Source organism: Larus michahellis, chromosome 1, assembly GCF_964199755.1.
Source record: "Larus michahellis chromosome 1, bLarMic1.1, whole genome shotgun sequence".
NCBI classification, from domain to species: Eukaryota; Metazoa; Chordata; class Aves; order Charadriiformes; family Laridae; genus Larus; species Larus michahellis.
In genome coordinates, this window is record NC_133896.1 from 122,969,694 (window position 1) to 122,984,687 (window position 14,994).

The following is a 14,994-nucleotide window of genomic DNA, read 5'->3' on the forward strand; positions in this document are numbered from 1 at the left end:
TAAAATACAATAGTGCTACAGTAATGAACTGCCTAGAATAACAACAGGATGGAAACATTGTGCCAAAATAAAAGCATGGGGTTTTATGTAGTTATAAAGACTATACACATAGTCCTAAAATAGCCATAAACCAAACATGTTCTACCACTAAAAACAATTCGTGAAGATACTTACAAACAATCTTGTGTGGCACCATTCCATTATCCATTTGAAGCCTGTCTTCCATGAATGCTATTCCAAGGCTACTGAAATTATCTACGCTCGCTTCAGCAATTAACTTATAAGGCTCACCAGGTTTATAGGCCAATGGTGAACAATAGTCTGACCACTTCACAATCTAGAATAAAGCACATGCATGTTTTTCAGTGTGAAAAGGTTACAGAAAAATATCAAAAAAACAGCAGTATTATGAGTCTGCAAGATGAACTGCAAATAAAAACTGCTATTCTGCTATTAAAAAGCAGCAAAACAATAGGAAGAGCCAACAGAGGGACATTATCAAACCAAAACTGCACAACTGGCACAGCCAAGGACTGGAAGTAATGTTAAAGAAAGTACTTTAAAAAAATAATAAAATAATGTGTAGATATTACAATTATAGAATACTAAACTGGCAGAATCACTTTGAAGGCTTGCTTCTGTGATGCCTGATGTGTTTAAAACAACTACTACAATTAATAGTATCATGAAATAACACATCTCAACTAGAGAAGGCTTTCAGTTGACAGCTCCTTTCACACACAAGTGCACCCTTTATGACTACAAAGGTCAATGTATGAGACTGAATACAACCAAAAGAACCTACTGAGGAAGGGTCATGTAGCAAGCAATACCTGCAACAAGATTCAGTCCTGAGAGAAGTAAACAAAACAACAACAACACTGAGTGTTGAAAGCAAATTGAGAGTACATCTTTCTCAAACATCAAGGCTATAAAAGCTTCAAGAAACACACAAATTGGCAGGAGAGCATTATCATGTTCTATAAATAAAATTCTATTTTTCTTTATTTCCAAGGCATGGCTTTCAGTACAAATTCTAAAATGAATGCTGATAAAAAAAGCAAAAATAAACTACTAGGGTTTGATAAAAGTACACACTGACTATCAGAAACATTAACTAAACACGGAAGATTTAAGCTGCTTACTTACATCAAAAATTCCATTCTCCAGAAAAGAAACATTATGAAAAGTGAGACAGTTGAGTTTGTTTTCTTCAATAAGGTTTGTTAAACCCAAACTACACAGCTGTATTTTCTTGGAGAACAAATAAAAGCCACAAGTGGAGGAAAAGTGAAAAGAGTTTTGGTTTCCTTCTGAAAGGCAGGCACATTAATAAAGACTACAAATCTGTATACTGACTCTTAACTGAAAAGGTCCATTTTAAACCTTATGTTTATAAAACAATAGTACCTAACAAAACAATATTCAGACAATTGATATACACAGTGATTTAAGAGTCAATTCTGAAAGTGAAAACCAAATGAGGCACCCAATTTCAGTAAAAGTTGTGTGAATGATACCACAGCCTTTATCCTTTCTAGAATACAAAACCCAATTGTTCTATGAGGGCATTTTTAGGGACAAGGAAGCACCATCTGTTTTCATGGCCTAAAAAAAGAATTAGCCTTTGCCACATAATATGTCCCAAATACTGGGAGACAAAGCCCAATTCCGACACAGCAACTCCAACACTTTGACACTGTCATCACCAAACCACTTTCATGAAGTTCACCCTTTTATCACTACACACAAGATATAACATACTGATTAAACACAGTAAGAAAAAACACTTCTTTTGAATGCACCAAATGAGAGTGAGCCCTTGGATATTTTACTTGCTCATAACTTCATTAGACTATCAGCTCAATTTACCTTTTTATCTACTGCAGTTAAGTGGTTTATATAGTATCCAAAATATATATTTCCAGCTTCTGACTTTACAGTACGTCCCAAGGGAACAACAAGAAAGAAACTCAGATTTCATACAACCTTAATGGTTGCATCGCCTTTCTAAGTCATTCTTAAAGACAGTCTCTGATTAGCACAACCCAAATGAGACCATCCAGTCCATATTCATATTGGTGGCCTTCGGATACCTAACAAGAAAACTGGCTAGGTATCTTCTGATACTTCACCTATACTAACGCCTAGTGAACAAACTCAGTTTCAAAAACAGAAAAACATAGCAGTGTGTGGTCAGCGTGTTTACCACAAGATCAGCTGCATGCTTTAATTTATGGGTTGAACTCCAACCCTTTAACACAAAAGTAAGTAATAGCTTCAAACCAGCCACACCAGACCACAAAGCTGGTGACAGCCAGCCCTCAAATTCATGACAGGTGTATCACTCAGGTCCTGGACTCCTGGACATAATGACCACTCACTGGTAAAAGCAACAACAGTGAGTTTCTACCTCCAGGACCTAAAATGTCATCTCCATGACTCTGTAGCACAAAGAAATACCAGTTCCAAAGTTACAGGATATATTTCTGAACACACTGGTGCTGACCAGTTCTGAAACAGAACAAAATCTCCTTCTGGAAGAACAGACATACCAGACCCTGATAGATTTGAGTCACTGTAGTTGGAGCATCAGTCAGACTACACCCCACTGTCACTGGGGAAGACTGTGACTAAGTCAGCCAGAATTGCCCCAACTGCCTTGAGCGATGTCCTGGACAACACCACCACTTTCCAGATGGAAGGTATTCCCAACTGTGTTTAGCCTACTGGTAACACATCCACAGCTGGAATGGAAGTCTCCAGTTGCAGCCATAAGGTGTAAAACTCTAAGGGCCTGCTGCTAACTGTTGGCAACTCATGATCACCTGTAACAAACATGGCAGATACATTTATGATACAGGATACCAGCCTCCTCCTCTATTTTCCTCAGCATATTACTTCGGGTTACTCTCTATGGTGGAGGCTAAGAGACTCACACCATATTGAGATATCTTTTCTTACCCAGAGAAGAGGCACAAGGAGGTAACACCACATGTCACCTGGAAACTGTGAGGAGGATACATTGATGCTCTTGAGTTTTTTTTCATGGCACACAGTAAAACATTAGACATGCTAACAAGTAAAAAGAAGTTATTGCCGACTAGTGCAAATAATGTGAATACGCAAAAGAACCTCACAAAGTAAGGCTGTTGCCAAGACATATGAACTGTAATCCTGCTCACACAACAATCCATTTGCTTCACAACAGAACAAAATCTTCACAGAATATTTTCAAACAGGCTAAGCTTTCCAGCTATGACTAGAAATCTTCATCAAAATTCTGTTAGAGTATAGAATGAAAGGCCAGCTCTTACTAAAAGATGACAAATTATTTATACTCCTGCTTTCTGGGTCCACCTCAGTTTCAACAGAAACCAATCACAGATCACTGACAGCCCTACAAAGAATGGCATTTCTATCTAGAAATTCTCATAGGTCACAGAAGCAATCTGTTCTTACAGCCCCTGTCTATGTCGACAGCAGTCTGCCAGAGGTAGCAGAATTAAAAGCACTTCACTAGAAGTGACATGTACACAGAAGAAAAACAAATAAAATAAACAGCAATCCTTTTCCTCTTTAGTTTTGGTCTTTTGCCTGGACTATTGCTTTTGAGCTTGATAATTAATTATTAATGTCTACATAAGAATGCAAACATTTTCCATTTTAAAAGAAAACACAAATAAAACCAAGATTAAAAAACTCTGCCAAACAATAAACCCCAAAAGAACAACAAACTAGAGCTTCAACGCAGACGTTTCTGTGGACCTCTCTCCTACAAAAAAAAAAAAAAAAAAGAAAGAAAAAAAGAAAAAAAGAAAAGTCTCAGCCTTCTGTCTGAGTCGGCCCAGCACTCCTCAGGTGCGCTCTGAGACAAGGGAGAGAGCACAGCAGGCATCCTATCTAGTTTATCTCCTAGAAGCAGGGCCCACCTGGATGGATTCCAGAGTCTTACATTAAAAGCAATAAAAACATTTACAAACCAGCTAATGTGGCTACTTCCTGTGTGCTCCAAGCAAACACGAGGCCAGTGGAAGTAGGGTCAGATGGCTTCAACAGAAAAGGTCTGAGTTCTCAACAAGCTTTCAGTGCCTCCAGTCCTCACACTCTGATCTTCATGGAGATAATGATTTTGCCTGATGCAGCACTTCACCTGGACATCATTCCTCTGGAGGGCAAAGGCTAACACGCTCCAAAAGCGTGCTCTGTTCTAGAATTGAGAGGCCTCCATGGAGGGTGAAGGTACTAAGTCTGGAATTGTTCCCACTTCCAATCTGCCCTCCTGTTCCTGCACTCAAGTTAAATAAGCCTATTTACCAACCACTCTGCTCTCAATGTTCACTCCAGCAAAGGACTCCTGGATCATCTCCTAGAACAAGTGGCCTGGAAAATATATGTTCCTCATCCAGGAAAACGAACAGGCCGCAAGCACCTGTGTATGTGACAGGTTTCCTTAAACTCCAAAAAGGAGCTTGAAACCTGACGCCAAAAAGCAAGGATGACAGATGGTCCTTTAGGATGCTACACGGGGGCCATTCAGGAAGGCACCTTATCAACTGTCCCCAGGTTGTGATCCTAGCTTGTGGCATACCCTGTTTAATGGGACAGCTCTGCCAACTTTATGGTACCCCAGAGACCAGGCCATATATTTTATTACTGCCTACCCAGAGATATCCTAGCATGTGCATCTTTCCATTTCTCCTCTTTCCAGTAGAGAATGAGGTCCGTTCTGTCCTCTTTACTATGGAGAGCATACAGCGCACACAACAACCGACTGTCTTACGAAGGAACTATGACAATCTGTATGGCTTAGAAGATTTTTCCTCCCTGCAAGGTAGGTTATCTTTCACTCTGGGTTACAACCTTTCTCCCCCTTCAGACCTGCATCCAAGCTGAGACACCTAGACAGCAATCGTTCCTCAGGTGAGGAAAAAAGTTATAAAACCAACAAAATTTATGGAAGAGAGAGACATTATCTCAAGTTCATAGTAAATTTTGATAGGGTCTGGATACTATTTTTATGCATCATCTGCTTAGAGATGCTATAAATTCAGTATTTCAAGCTTTAGAATGTCATCTTTTAAATCCATTATCTTTGCACTTTCAATATGATAGTGGAGAAGGCACTTTTTTGATTTCTAAGTATCTAGGACATTTTGTAAGTATGCTTGCCATAAGGATTTCAGTACTAGCTTATATCCTTGGATTTCTCAAAAATGTTTTGTAAGTATTACGCATTGAAAGGCAAACACAATCTATAAAATTCCAACCACGAAATATTGCCATACCCCCACTGCATTTTATAGAAAAGCAAAGAGATTAAAAGCTTGATTTTGGACTTAGTTCTGCAGACTGACAAAATTATTCAAATGTATAATACTTTAACTTGTACTCATAAATCACAATGAAAGGAGGCTCCCAAGAGAGACTGCTATTTCAATTACAGCTTTTCACAACCACTTGGCTGGAGGCTTGAGGAACTTTCGAGAAATCTTAACATTTGCTTGCATTGTATATTCTTAACTGAGGCACTTGTTTCAGCTAGTGTCAGAGACAGGATGCGGAGCTGAACAGACATCTGATCTGCCTTAGTGTGTCGGCTCAAGCATTCTTTTTTTTCCTATTCAGCATAGCTAACCACACATGTCTTATCCAAGCCATGGCGGAATTCTGCAGTTCCCATCCACAGCCAGAGAATTGTGCTACTAAAAAAATCTCAGTAAAATGTCTATGGGTCTATTTGAAGCATAAAACTGAACTAGAGTATTAACAGTGATTGATTTTAATGAAGAGATTACCTTTTATATTCCAAATAACATTATAAACATACAAAAATCTACCTGCCATTGATTTGCTTTCCTTCAAGTGTTTTAGATTTACACCCACCAAATGACCCATTATACTGCTTTCTACGCAAGAAACAAAGAGAACTACTTACCTCTTTTGAAGAGCCAGGTACTTTCTGCAAGTTATCTGTCTGAGCTGAAACACTTTCTGTCACAAAAGCTATATGTTCTGCTTGAAGTAATTTATCAGGATAAATAAAAGGAGAAATGAGAACTAGACTCCATCTGTTTAAGTCCTCAAGGAACTGAAAGAGACGGGAAAGAAAAATAAATCTGTATAGCAAGGGTCTGATTTAATAATTCTTTCTCAAATTATGCCCAGCCTAAATTTGAATCTGACCCTTCTGCCTTACATGAAGGGTCTCTACCATTTCACACTTTACTCAAGGGGTAAAGGTCTGAACCATTAAGCAGGAACACTGCAAAGGTAAAACTAAAAGTGACAACTCAAGCTTTTAAGCCAATTCAGACTCCAGCTTTCAGCTATACAGGAGGAATGCACGAGTGGGCCACAAGACCACTGTGCCATTGGCACTGTGACTGTTGTGGGCCACTGGCAACATCCCTCCCTCAATCTCATCCTCCTCTCCCATTCACACTGCAGTTCACCCTGCCTCTTCATTCCTTCTCTCTTCTCCCCTGACCACACAGACCCATGGCCCTGTTGCGTCAGTTCTGGTGGCTGAAGGGTACTGTCTGCTACTTGGCAGGGACTGAGAAAGCAGTCACACAACGTGCCTGGTCAGTCACCACAGCCCCTCTAACTGGACGGTAGTCCGGGTGGAATTCATTCTAGTCGGGTAACAATTCTCCAGGAAACATCTGACCCCACTGATGAACCATATACACTGTCTCTACACCCATATGCCAAAAGACCAACCAACCTGTGAGCCATAACTATATACCACACAGGTCTAATTTTTAGACCTAATTTACAAAGTTTCAGGACTTCCTTTGTAAAGCCAGTTATATAAAGGCAGTTACATTTTATGGATGAGTACAACCTCAGGACAAATTCTTTAAAAAGTTATTTGAAAAATCTTTAAAAATTATTTGAAATAAAAGGAGAAGGTACTTTTTTTTTTAATATAGTAAGTCCTTGTGAATTTGCACCAAAATTACTCATTCAGTATGTAACTCTAAGTTTAAAGAAATAACTCATTCAAAATAAACTTGTCCATAAGATAGTCTATCCACTTAGCAGACCATTGGACAAACATTTTCTTCATTAAATTATAAAAATGGTTCCCTCTTTTGTCCTCACAAATGAGCAAATAAAGCTTAATAGCTGTAATCAGTAGACCAAAGTACACTTTTAAGAACCTAAAAGCTTCTCAATACATAATCTGTTCCCATATCATACTACATCAGCTTTGAACTTATTTTTTCTGACATATTTTAAAACTGTCAAATATTATAAACAAATATTTTGCTACCACTATACTAGAAACATGTGCTTTGCACACCTTCAGTAAGTTTATGTGGAAACATAACAGAATTTCCCTATAGTACACATTTAGTATGGATCACTCCACATCTAAAATGACACTGCACAATATTAAGTCTATGGTGATAGCTTGCCAATCCAACCAGCTTCACTCAGCAAGAAGCTGCAACAATAAACATTGCTACCTTCCACAGGAAAGCGAACTGAACTCATGAAGCTTTACATTATCTTAAGCATCCAATTTGATTAAAGATCAAATAAAAAACTTTACAGGTTACTGTTTACAGCTTGCTGGTATCTTATCTTAAGGAATTTACTGATTGCAGGCCAGAGGCAGTTAATACCCACTCCAAAAGCAAGCTTTCTAGCCTGCTCAGCTAGCTTTCTAGAAGCCAAAAAAGCATGCTAGTTAACCTTTTCCTTTTCGCAGTGTTAACAGATGATGCAGAGAGCTCCACAGCGATGCTGCCTCTATCTTTAATGCAGCCAGGTCAGAGCCCTTACATGACACACTACAAAGGTGCGACATGGCAGGCATCTTCCATGGGGATCCTGAGACTCAAATGCAACTAGTAACATTCAATACATATTTTTAAGAAACAAATATATTTTGAATAACAGAGCTGACTTTATGCCAAACTTCAAGCCAAACTACAGTTCCCTAGAGGGCTTCTCAACTCCCAATAAACACAAATAAACTGACAAGCTTATAAAGTCAGTCTGCATGCATAACATTGCAGCCAGGAAAAAAATGTGCTTACTGTGCAAGAACCAAGGAGAAGCTATTTCAGAAATGGGCATAAGTGGAGCAAAGAACACCATAAATTAGTTGAAATATGATTTACAAAACAATAATCCAGGCAAATTGAGGCAGAACTCCTCTAAACACATGTACGATTATCTCTTTTTGGTTTTAAGATCTTTATCAAAATGTGAATAAAGTACTTAACTTGCCTGTGAGAGATGATGAGATTGTCACCATTGCTTTGAAATATGAAATAATCTGCTCATTAGACAGCAAAATGATTGGTTTTGAACAAACTCCATTAGCATTTGTGATCATATTTTCACTGCACTGTGAATATCCTCTTTACCCACCACATTTATGAAAGCTTCTCTGCTTCTTGAAGAGCAGCACCTAGCCAACCACATTCCATAAATGGGTTTCAGTAATGTCCATTTAAGTAAAATGTGTGACAACTGAAATAATTTCCAAACATGCATATAAACATCAGCAAAATGGAGCTATCAAGAAGATTCTTATCCATATGAAGTCTAGTCTTTCGTTACAAGTTTAGACAAACCCAACATTAATTTAAATAATTCAGATCACTGGAGGGGGGGGGGGGCAGAGAAGTTCCACTTCCAAACCCGAAACTTTTTGAGGCACAGTATTTTTCCACTGTCATGGGGTACCACAGCCTCACCCTACCCCCTTCTCCCACTGTCCATTTGAAAAAAAAGTGATTTTCACAGATTGCGTTTTTCTTGTCATTCTCCTTACTCGAAGCAATGTTTTGTATCGGGAGAAGCATGCAGTTCTCCCTAATCAAAAGCTCAATTCAGACTCCATTACAGATTCAGCTGCGTTTTAAATCCCTGACACAAGTCCTGAATGAACAGACATGGCAAATATTTTTAGACCAAAGCTTTATATGTGTTAAAAGTACGTTACTAATACGGAAATACTATCAAGTTCTCCTATTGCCATAGTTGCAATTACGAAGCTGCACTTTACACGCATGTAGTAAAAAATACTCCTCAGCCCGCTCCCTAAGCCAACAAGCTATAGTACTGAAAAAGAGGTAAGTAACTACAACTGCAGGAAGATTTTCTACCTGGGTCTTACCTAAACCTTACAAAGCAGGGCTGTGACAGGCCTGGGAAGCGGCACCCGTTATTTTTTTCAGTCACAACTCCCAGCCCGCCGCTGACAAGCTCGCTGTCACACGCCGCAAGAGAAGGCGCAACCCCGGGCCCCGCAACCGCCGCTCCCCTTTCCCTCCGGGACCCGCCACCTCAGCCCACAACGGCGGCCGCCGCCGCCACCGCCGCCTCCCCCCTGCTCCACCCCCCCACCGCGGCCGCGGGAGGCGTGCCCGGGAGCCGCTGGGGTAGGGGAGAGGGGGTGGGGAAGGAGAGGCGGCAGCCGCGCAGTTCGGCCGGCAGCCGGCGGAGAAGGCGGCTGGCCGTTGCCACGGTAACACGGGAGGCCGCTCCCGGCACGGCTTCTTCCCGGTCCGGGGCACCGCCGGGCGAAGCACCTCCCAGGCCTCAGCCCCAGGGCTCGGGGCGGTACCTGCGTCTCGTCCGTGAAAAAGACTTTGTTCCCTATCCTGAGGCAGACCTGCTCCTCGTGGGAAGGGGACGACGGCGGCGGCGGCTGCCGAGCCGCAGGCCCGGCGCAGCGGCAGAAAGTAAAGGAGCAGCGGGAGCGGTGGAGGCGGCGGACGGTGCGGCGGATGAGCGCGGCCGAGCGCGGCCCCCAGCGTGCCCATAGGTAGAGGTAGCAGAGCGTGATCAGCATGGCGCGCGCGCCCCCCGCCCCCGCCACGCCCCGGACACGCCCCGGCACGATCCCAACGGCCGAGCAGGGGGGAGCCCCTCCCCCCCGCCCCGCGCCGCCCGCGCCGCCCGCGCCAAAGAGAAAGGGGCGAGCCGGTTGGGCGAGCCGACCGGCCGCTCTGATTGGCTTGGGCGGCCTGGCGCGCGCGGCGCCCCGCCCTTTCCGAGCCCGGGGCCGGGGGGGGCGCGGTGGGGGTTTGCGCGGAGCCAGTTGTGGGCGCTCTTCGAGGTGCGGCTCGCGCAGTGACACCGGCGGCTCGCGCTGGCGGCAGGGGGCACCTGGTGAGGCAGAAAACACAAAACTATGCTTTGAAACGACGTTTAAAGAGAAAAAAAAAATCAAAAAGGTCCAGGCTGGGAGTTCTCTCCGCCGCGTTAGTTGTCACACACGAGGGGCGGTGAGGTGAGGAGCAGAGGCCTGTGTCCTCCCACCCCGGCTCCTAAGGGCATCCTGCAGCTTCTGCTCTCCAAAGCCAACCCCGACCCGATGGACAACGGTTTTGGGTGAATGCGGTGGCTCAGTGTCATGGGATGGGTCACAGGACCTGCCGTTCGGCTATGTGTCACCCGTGGTGCCATCTACGCATGCAACGCAGGGAGCTGAGTTCACGTTTCCAGTATAAAGATCAGTTTGGTATCTTGTCAGCTACAGGTGACCTTGCTGCTATGGGTCATGGAAATGTATATACCTGGCAGGCAAAACAGTGAGGGACAAAGTATTCATCGCTTGTTTCCGTGCAGCAACAGGGAAGGATCTCATCTTCCTCAGAAATGGCTCCACTCTGCCACATGACCTTATTTCAGGGTGCGGGGTAGCCTAGAGGAGCAGTATCGCCTCCATCACAAAACCGGATGAAGACACCAGTCTCCAGGTCCCATACCTGTTTCAGCATAGCCACCAGAGGGCAAAGCGGTCACAAACAGATGCATTTGATTTCAGCCAATTCGTTTGATTCACAGAACAAGAAAGATGAGGTCAGGGCTTGGCGGGGCTGAGTGAGGGAATAAAACTCTAGGATTTGCTTGTGCCATGTGTGCTGCAAACATCATTTGCTACTACAGAAGATGCAAAAGAACTCATACAAGGCATCCCTTATTCCTGTGGTACGTATATGCACAAAAGTTATTTAATAATTTTTATATTTTATGTGGAAGGTAGTCATAACATGGAGCTCTGTGAAAAGAATACATACATCAGTCTGATCCTAGCAGGTATTTAGTGGGTGAAATAGATACTTAGAGTGAAAAGAGAAGGGGAAAAAAAGGCAAGAGGAAAAATGAAAAACCACTAGAACAAAGAAGCCGACACCAACATTAAACAGTTGTAGCTGACAGATACGTGACAATCATTTCCTGAACAGGGCGTGAAGGGATGTTCTTTTTTATTATTCTGAACTCAAGGCCTTGTATGCACTTGGAAATTTACTAAAATAGGTATTCTAAAAGAACAATTTCCTAAATGGATCTCCAGCAACAACACACTGACATTGTAGATAAACAAGGAACAAATTGGCCCTGCGCATTTTGAAACGGGCATCAATATGGAAAAAACCACCATCAGTACTATGACAGACATTTTTAATTCTTTAAATCTGCACCCGTAGAAGAAGCTCATTCAAAATGGTAGGAATCACTGACAATTTTCTTTTCCACAACACATGGCAGAAACAGGTGAGTTTCAGTTGGAGGGTCAAATAATTTAAATAATTCTCCTTCTCCATCTCAAGCTTAAGAAATACCAGCCTTGTGCTGCTGCTATATCCTGTACCTCTTCTACAGAGGGAGGAACAAAGCCTCCAGTGGTCCTAACTTGGCATTACACACTGGTTCTTTGTGTGACTTTATCTTATGCGGGAAGTCAAAATACTTACCCAGGCACATCAAAAGAAAGAAAACAAGAAAAATACACAACCTCCAAAGAAAGCTCTCAAGTTTGGAATTCACTTTCTCTGTAATAGTTCAACAGCACATGCATTGCTGACCTTCAGAGCACACTGCAAAACACAGCTGTTTATATAACCTTTGCACAATGAGGAACATGCTTCGCCTAATCCTGCAGTGGCATCAAATGAAGTTAACTGTATTTTGATCCCTTTCTTTTTTTTTAAGGTTCCCTAAGCCTGGAAAAGTTTATAAGTAAATGAGAAAACTGAATCAAAACTGCATGATGCAAAGGAATTTAAAGCAGAACAGTATACAGGCAAAACCAGTCACCATTTTAAGACAAGTTACTACACATTCTCAGAATAAATTTGAAGCCATAAAGTTGCTGTAGGTTTTCTGTTTTCTATTATAGTGTAGCTTAGACTTAATAATGATAAACACTGATTAAAAGGTTAAGAATTTTAGATTGGGAAACATTCTTTTTTTATTATTGTGAAGCCAAGGCCTTGTATGCACCAGGAAATTTACTAAAATTGGTATTCTAAAATAACTATGTCAATCAGTTCCTCCTTACAGGAGGGTGGAAGGAAGCCGTGGAAAGAATCAGTGAGTAATATTAGCCTTCAGACTTCCCAGAACACTTGGGGTTTTGTCATAGAGAAAAGATTACAGAAAGATGTTGCGAGATGCAGAATGCCCATATAGAGACATGAAATTGTTTAAAGAGAATGTGAAAAACCCTGAAGAAAGTGAATAGGTTAAATTTTCACTTTCTGCCCACAAGCTCAGAGAATCCCACCCCCTGGCAATGGGAGGGAAAGGCCAGCTTCAGTCTAGTGGGGGGTAAATCTCCCTTACCTCTTCAAACACTCCATGAGGAGGGCTCCCAAAGGAGGCCACTCAGAACAGGGAGCCAGCTCTGCCATGTAACCTCAGCGCAGACGAGTGTCTCTTTTTTTAACTTTAAAGCAGTATTACGAGACTGGCCTTGCTGTGCTTTGTGAATGGCTCCGTTTCCTCCTCGTGTTCCCTAAAAGGTCTTCAACAATTTCTCTTTGAGGAGGTTTGCTATTAGTGGCTACAAGCGCCTGTGTCATGTTTAATACTAGATATTATTCAAAACTATAAATGCTGCAGATCTGTCCTGTTTCCTTGACTATACCAATTTATATTGAACACTATTCTTGCAAATGCAGAAGTGCTTTCACGAGAAAATGGAGTAAAACAGGTTTCCCACAAAGATAAAAAACCTCTTCCAATTTACACAAAATAATTATCTTACGGCTCATTTATCTCTAAAAGTCAGAATCAGGTCTGTCAAAGTTATTCTCATGTAGTATCAGAAGTCTGAAAAGTACTCCTGGCTTCTGGGAAAAATGTATGAGCATCTATAACAGAATCGGTGTTTTCTGATTCTGTGAAGTGCTTTTTACCAAATACAGCATCTTGTACGAAAACGAAGTATACTGCAAAAAGTAATATAGTTCTTAAAATTAGACAGCTATGACTGGACTAACTGATGCTTTTTTTTTTTTAGAAACTAGAAATCATACACTATTACAGCTACCTATATTTTATTGGAACAAACCATTTTCCACAGATCTGCAACCTGAATTTAGCTAATGATTTCCATGAAAATACTAGTTAAAGTTGTGTGCTTCAGTTAATTAGTAAAATAATGTAATATTAACTTATATTTTTTGTACACTGTTACATGTAATTATATTAGATTACATTATAGCTTCATTAACAAAATTATATTTTCAATAATTTTGTAATAAATTTGGTCTTGCAGGGCTTTATCAACAGATTTACTTGATGGTAACTTTTCATCTTCTGGAGAGCTATACTTCAGTAGTTTAGGCTTTGATCCTGCACTAATATCCATGTTGGCAGATTCTATCCAGAGGTATAAATCAATTATCCTCACATACGGATCTGATTGCAAGATCAGGACCACAGACATCAGTTGTGTAATGCACACTTCCCTTTCAAATATCAAATTAAATTACGTCTAAATAAAACTAATCCAATGAAATTATATATGTGTATTTAACACTGTAATTCAGCAAGATATTTAATTACAATTTAAGTTACTTAAGAAGTTTGCCATTTTTTCTCAGGACCCATGCAGCTATTTAATATATAGTCTGTTATTTGAATATTATTCACTATATTCTTCATTCTAATAATTGCATTAATTTTCATACATAATGTTTAAAGTTATTAGACTGTACATATATTTTCTTCTTTGAGGTATTGTATTATTTGCTTAGTTACAAATTTACAAATATTACACAGCATTTAAACATGGGAGGAAGTAGATTTAGACTGAGTCCTCTATAGCATATCATCAGTGCTTCCCAGAACAGCATTTAGTGGCTTTGGCCTTTGAGTTTAAACTGTCTGCTTATCACAGCAAGAAGGGATGTTTTAAAGAACAGGAGAAATTAATGTAAATGTAAGAATTGGATCTCAAGAAATCAAATCCTGGAAATTGTTACTGAAAACTACTTCAAAAACACCAGAACCTGAGTTATGCTATAACTTTTGGAAGTCTTAGGAGCCCCAAGTAGCTAAGACAACCACACAACTTGCATCAACGTAGGAAAATCAGTCTGACTTTCAAATCTGACCTAAGCTCCTCCCTGTCGGAAAAAAGACACTTAAATTTATGCAAAATCAGTAGAATGCACAAAAACCACACATGCAAAGGTACCTATATAATGTCTTCTAATACAGAACAATTTCAGGGGAAAATTATGTCTCTCAAGGGATTATACCCAGTGAGACCAGCTCCTTCTTGCTGTGCTACCTCCAGCTGGATCACAACTTGCAAAAGAGCCACAAGGCTTATCTCGGAGGGATCTGACTCCCACTGAGAATTTTCACTGTCCTCTAGAACAGACTGTTTTGATGGTTTCTTCAGCTAAGTCTGCTAGAAGGGACCTAATTCGTACTAAATAATTAATGGGTGTTCCATGTTCCGTAAACAAAATTATTTAATTATTTTTCTCTCTCTGGGAAGAAAGTTCACAGTAGAAACCAATTATATTTGGGAGCTGAATCTGTTCCCTTTGATGTCTGTGTGTAAACAGCACCTGTGGAAAGAGAATTCAGCTTACGTTCTTATAATCCTCTTACATCTCTGCAGTAGTTTGGAAATAAAGGAAACAAAGTGAACTGTAGCAAAGAACCATAACAATGAAAATCAGATAATGTCACCCACAAGGTAATAAATTGTTTTTGTAC

At 40.9% G+C, this 14,994-nt stretch overlaps 1 protein-coding gene across 3 annotated transcripts in view; it reads right to left on the reverse strand.

Moving 5' to 3' along the window:
- HLCS (holocarboxylase synthetase) overlaps nucleotides 1-9,846 on the reverse strand; it is a 126,487-nt gene extending 116,641 nt beyond the window's left edge. The window contains exons 1-3 of one of the 3 annotated variants that reach the window (XM_074601872.1): nucleotides 9,641-9,846; nucleotides 5,939-6,091; nucleotides 175-337 (exon numbers count right to left, since the gene is read on the reverse strand). In XM_074601872.1, coding sequence (XP_074457973.1) covers nucleotides 175-337; nucleotides 5,939-6,091; nucleotides 9,641-9,820 — 496 coding nt within the window. In that variant the 5' untranslated portion in view covers nucleotides 9,821-9,846. Of the gene's footprint in view, nucleotides 1-174; nucleotides 338-5,938; nucleotides 6,092-9,142; nucleotides 9,366-9,592 lie in introns of those variants that run through there. The other 2 variants (XM_074601865.1, XM_074601881.1) reach the window with 2 other exon arrangements.
- Nucleotides 9,847-14,994: the final 5,148 nt, after the last annotated feature.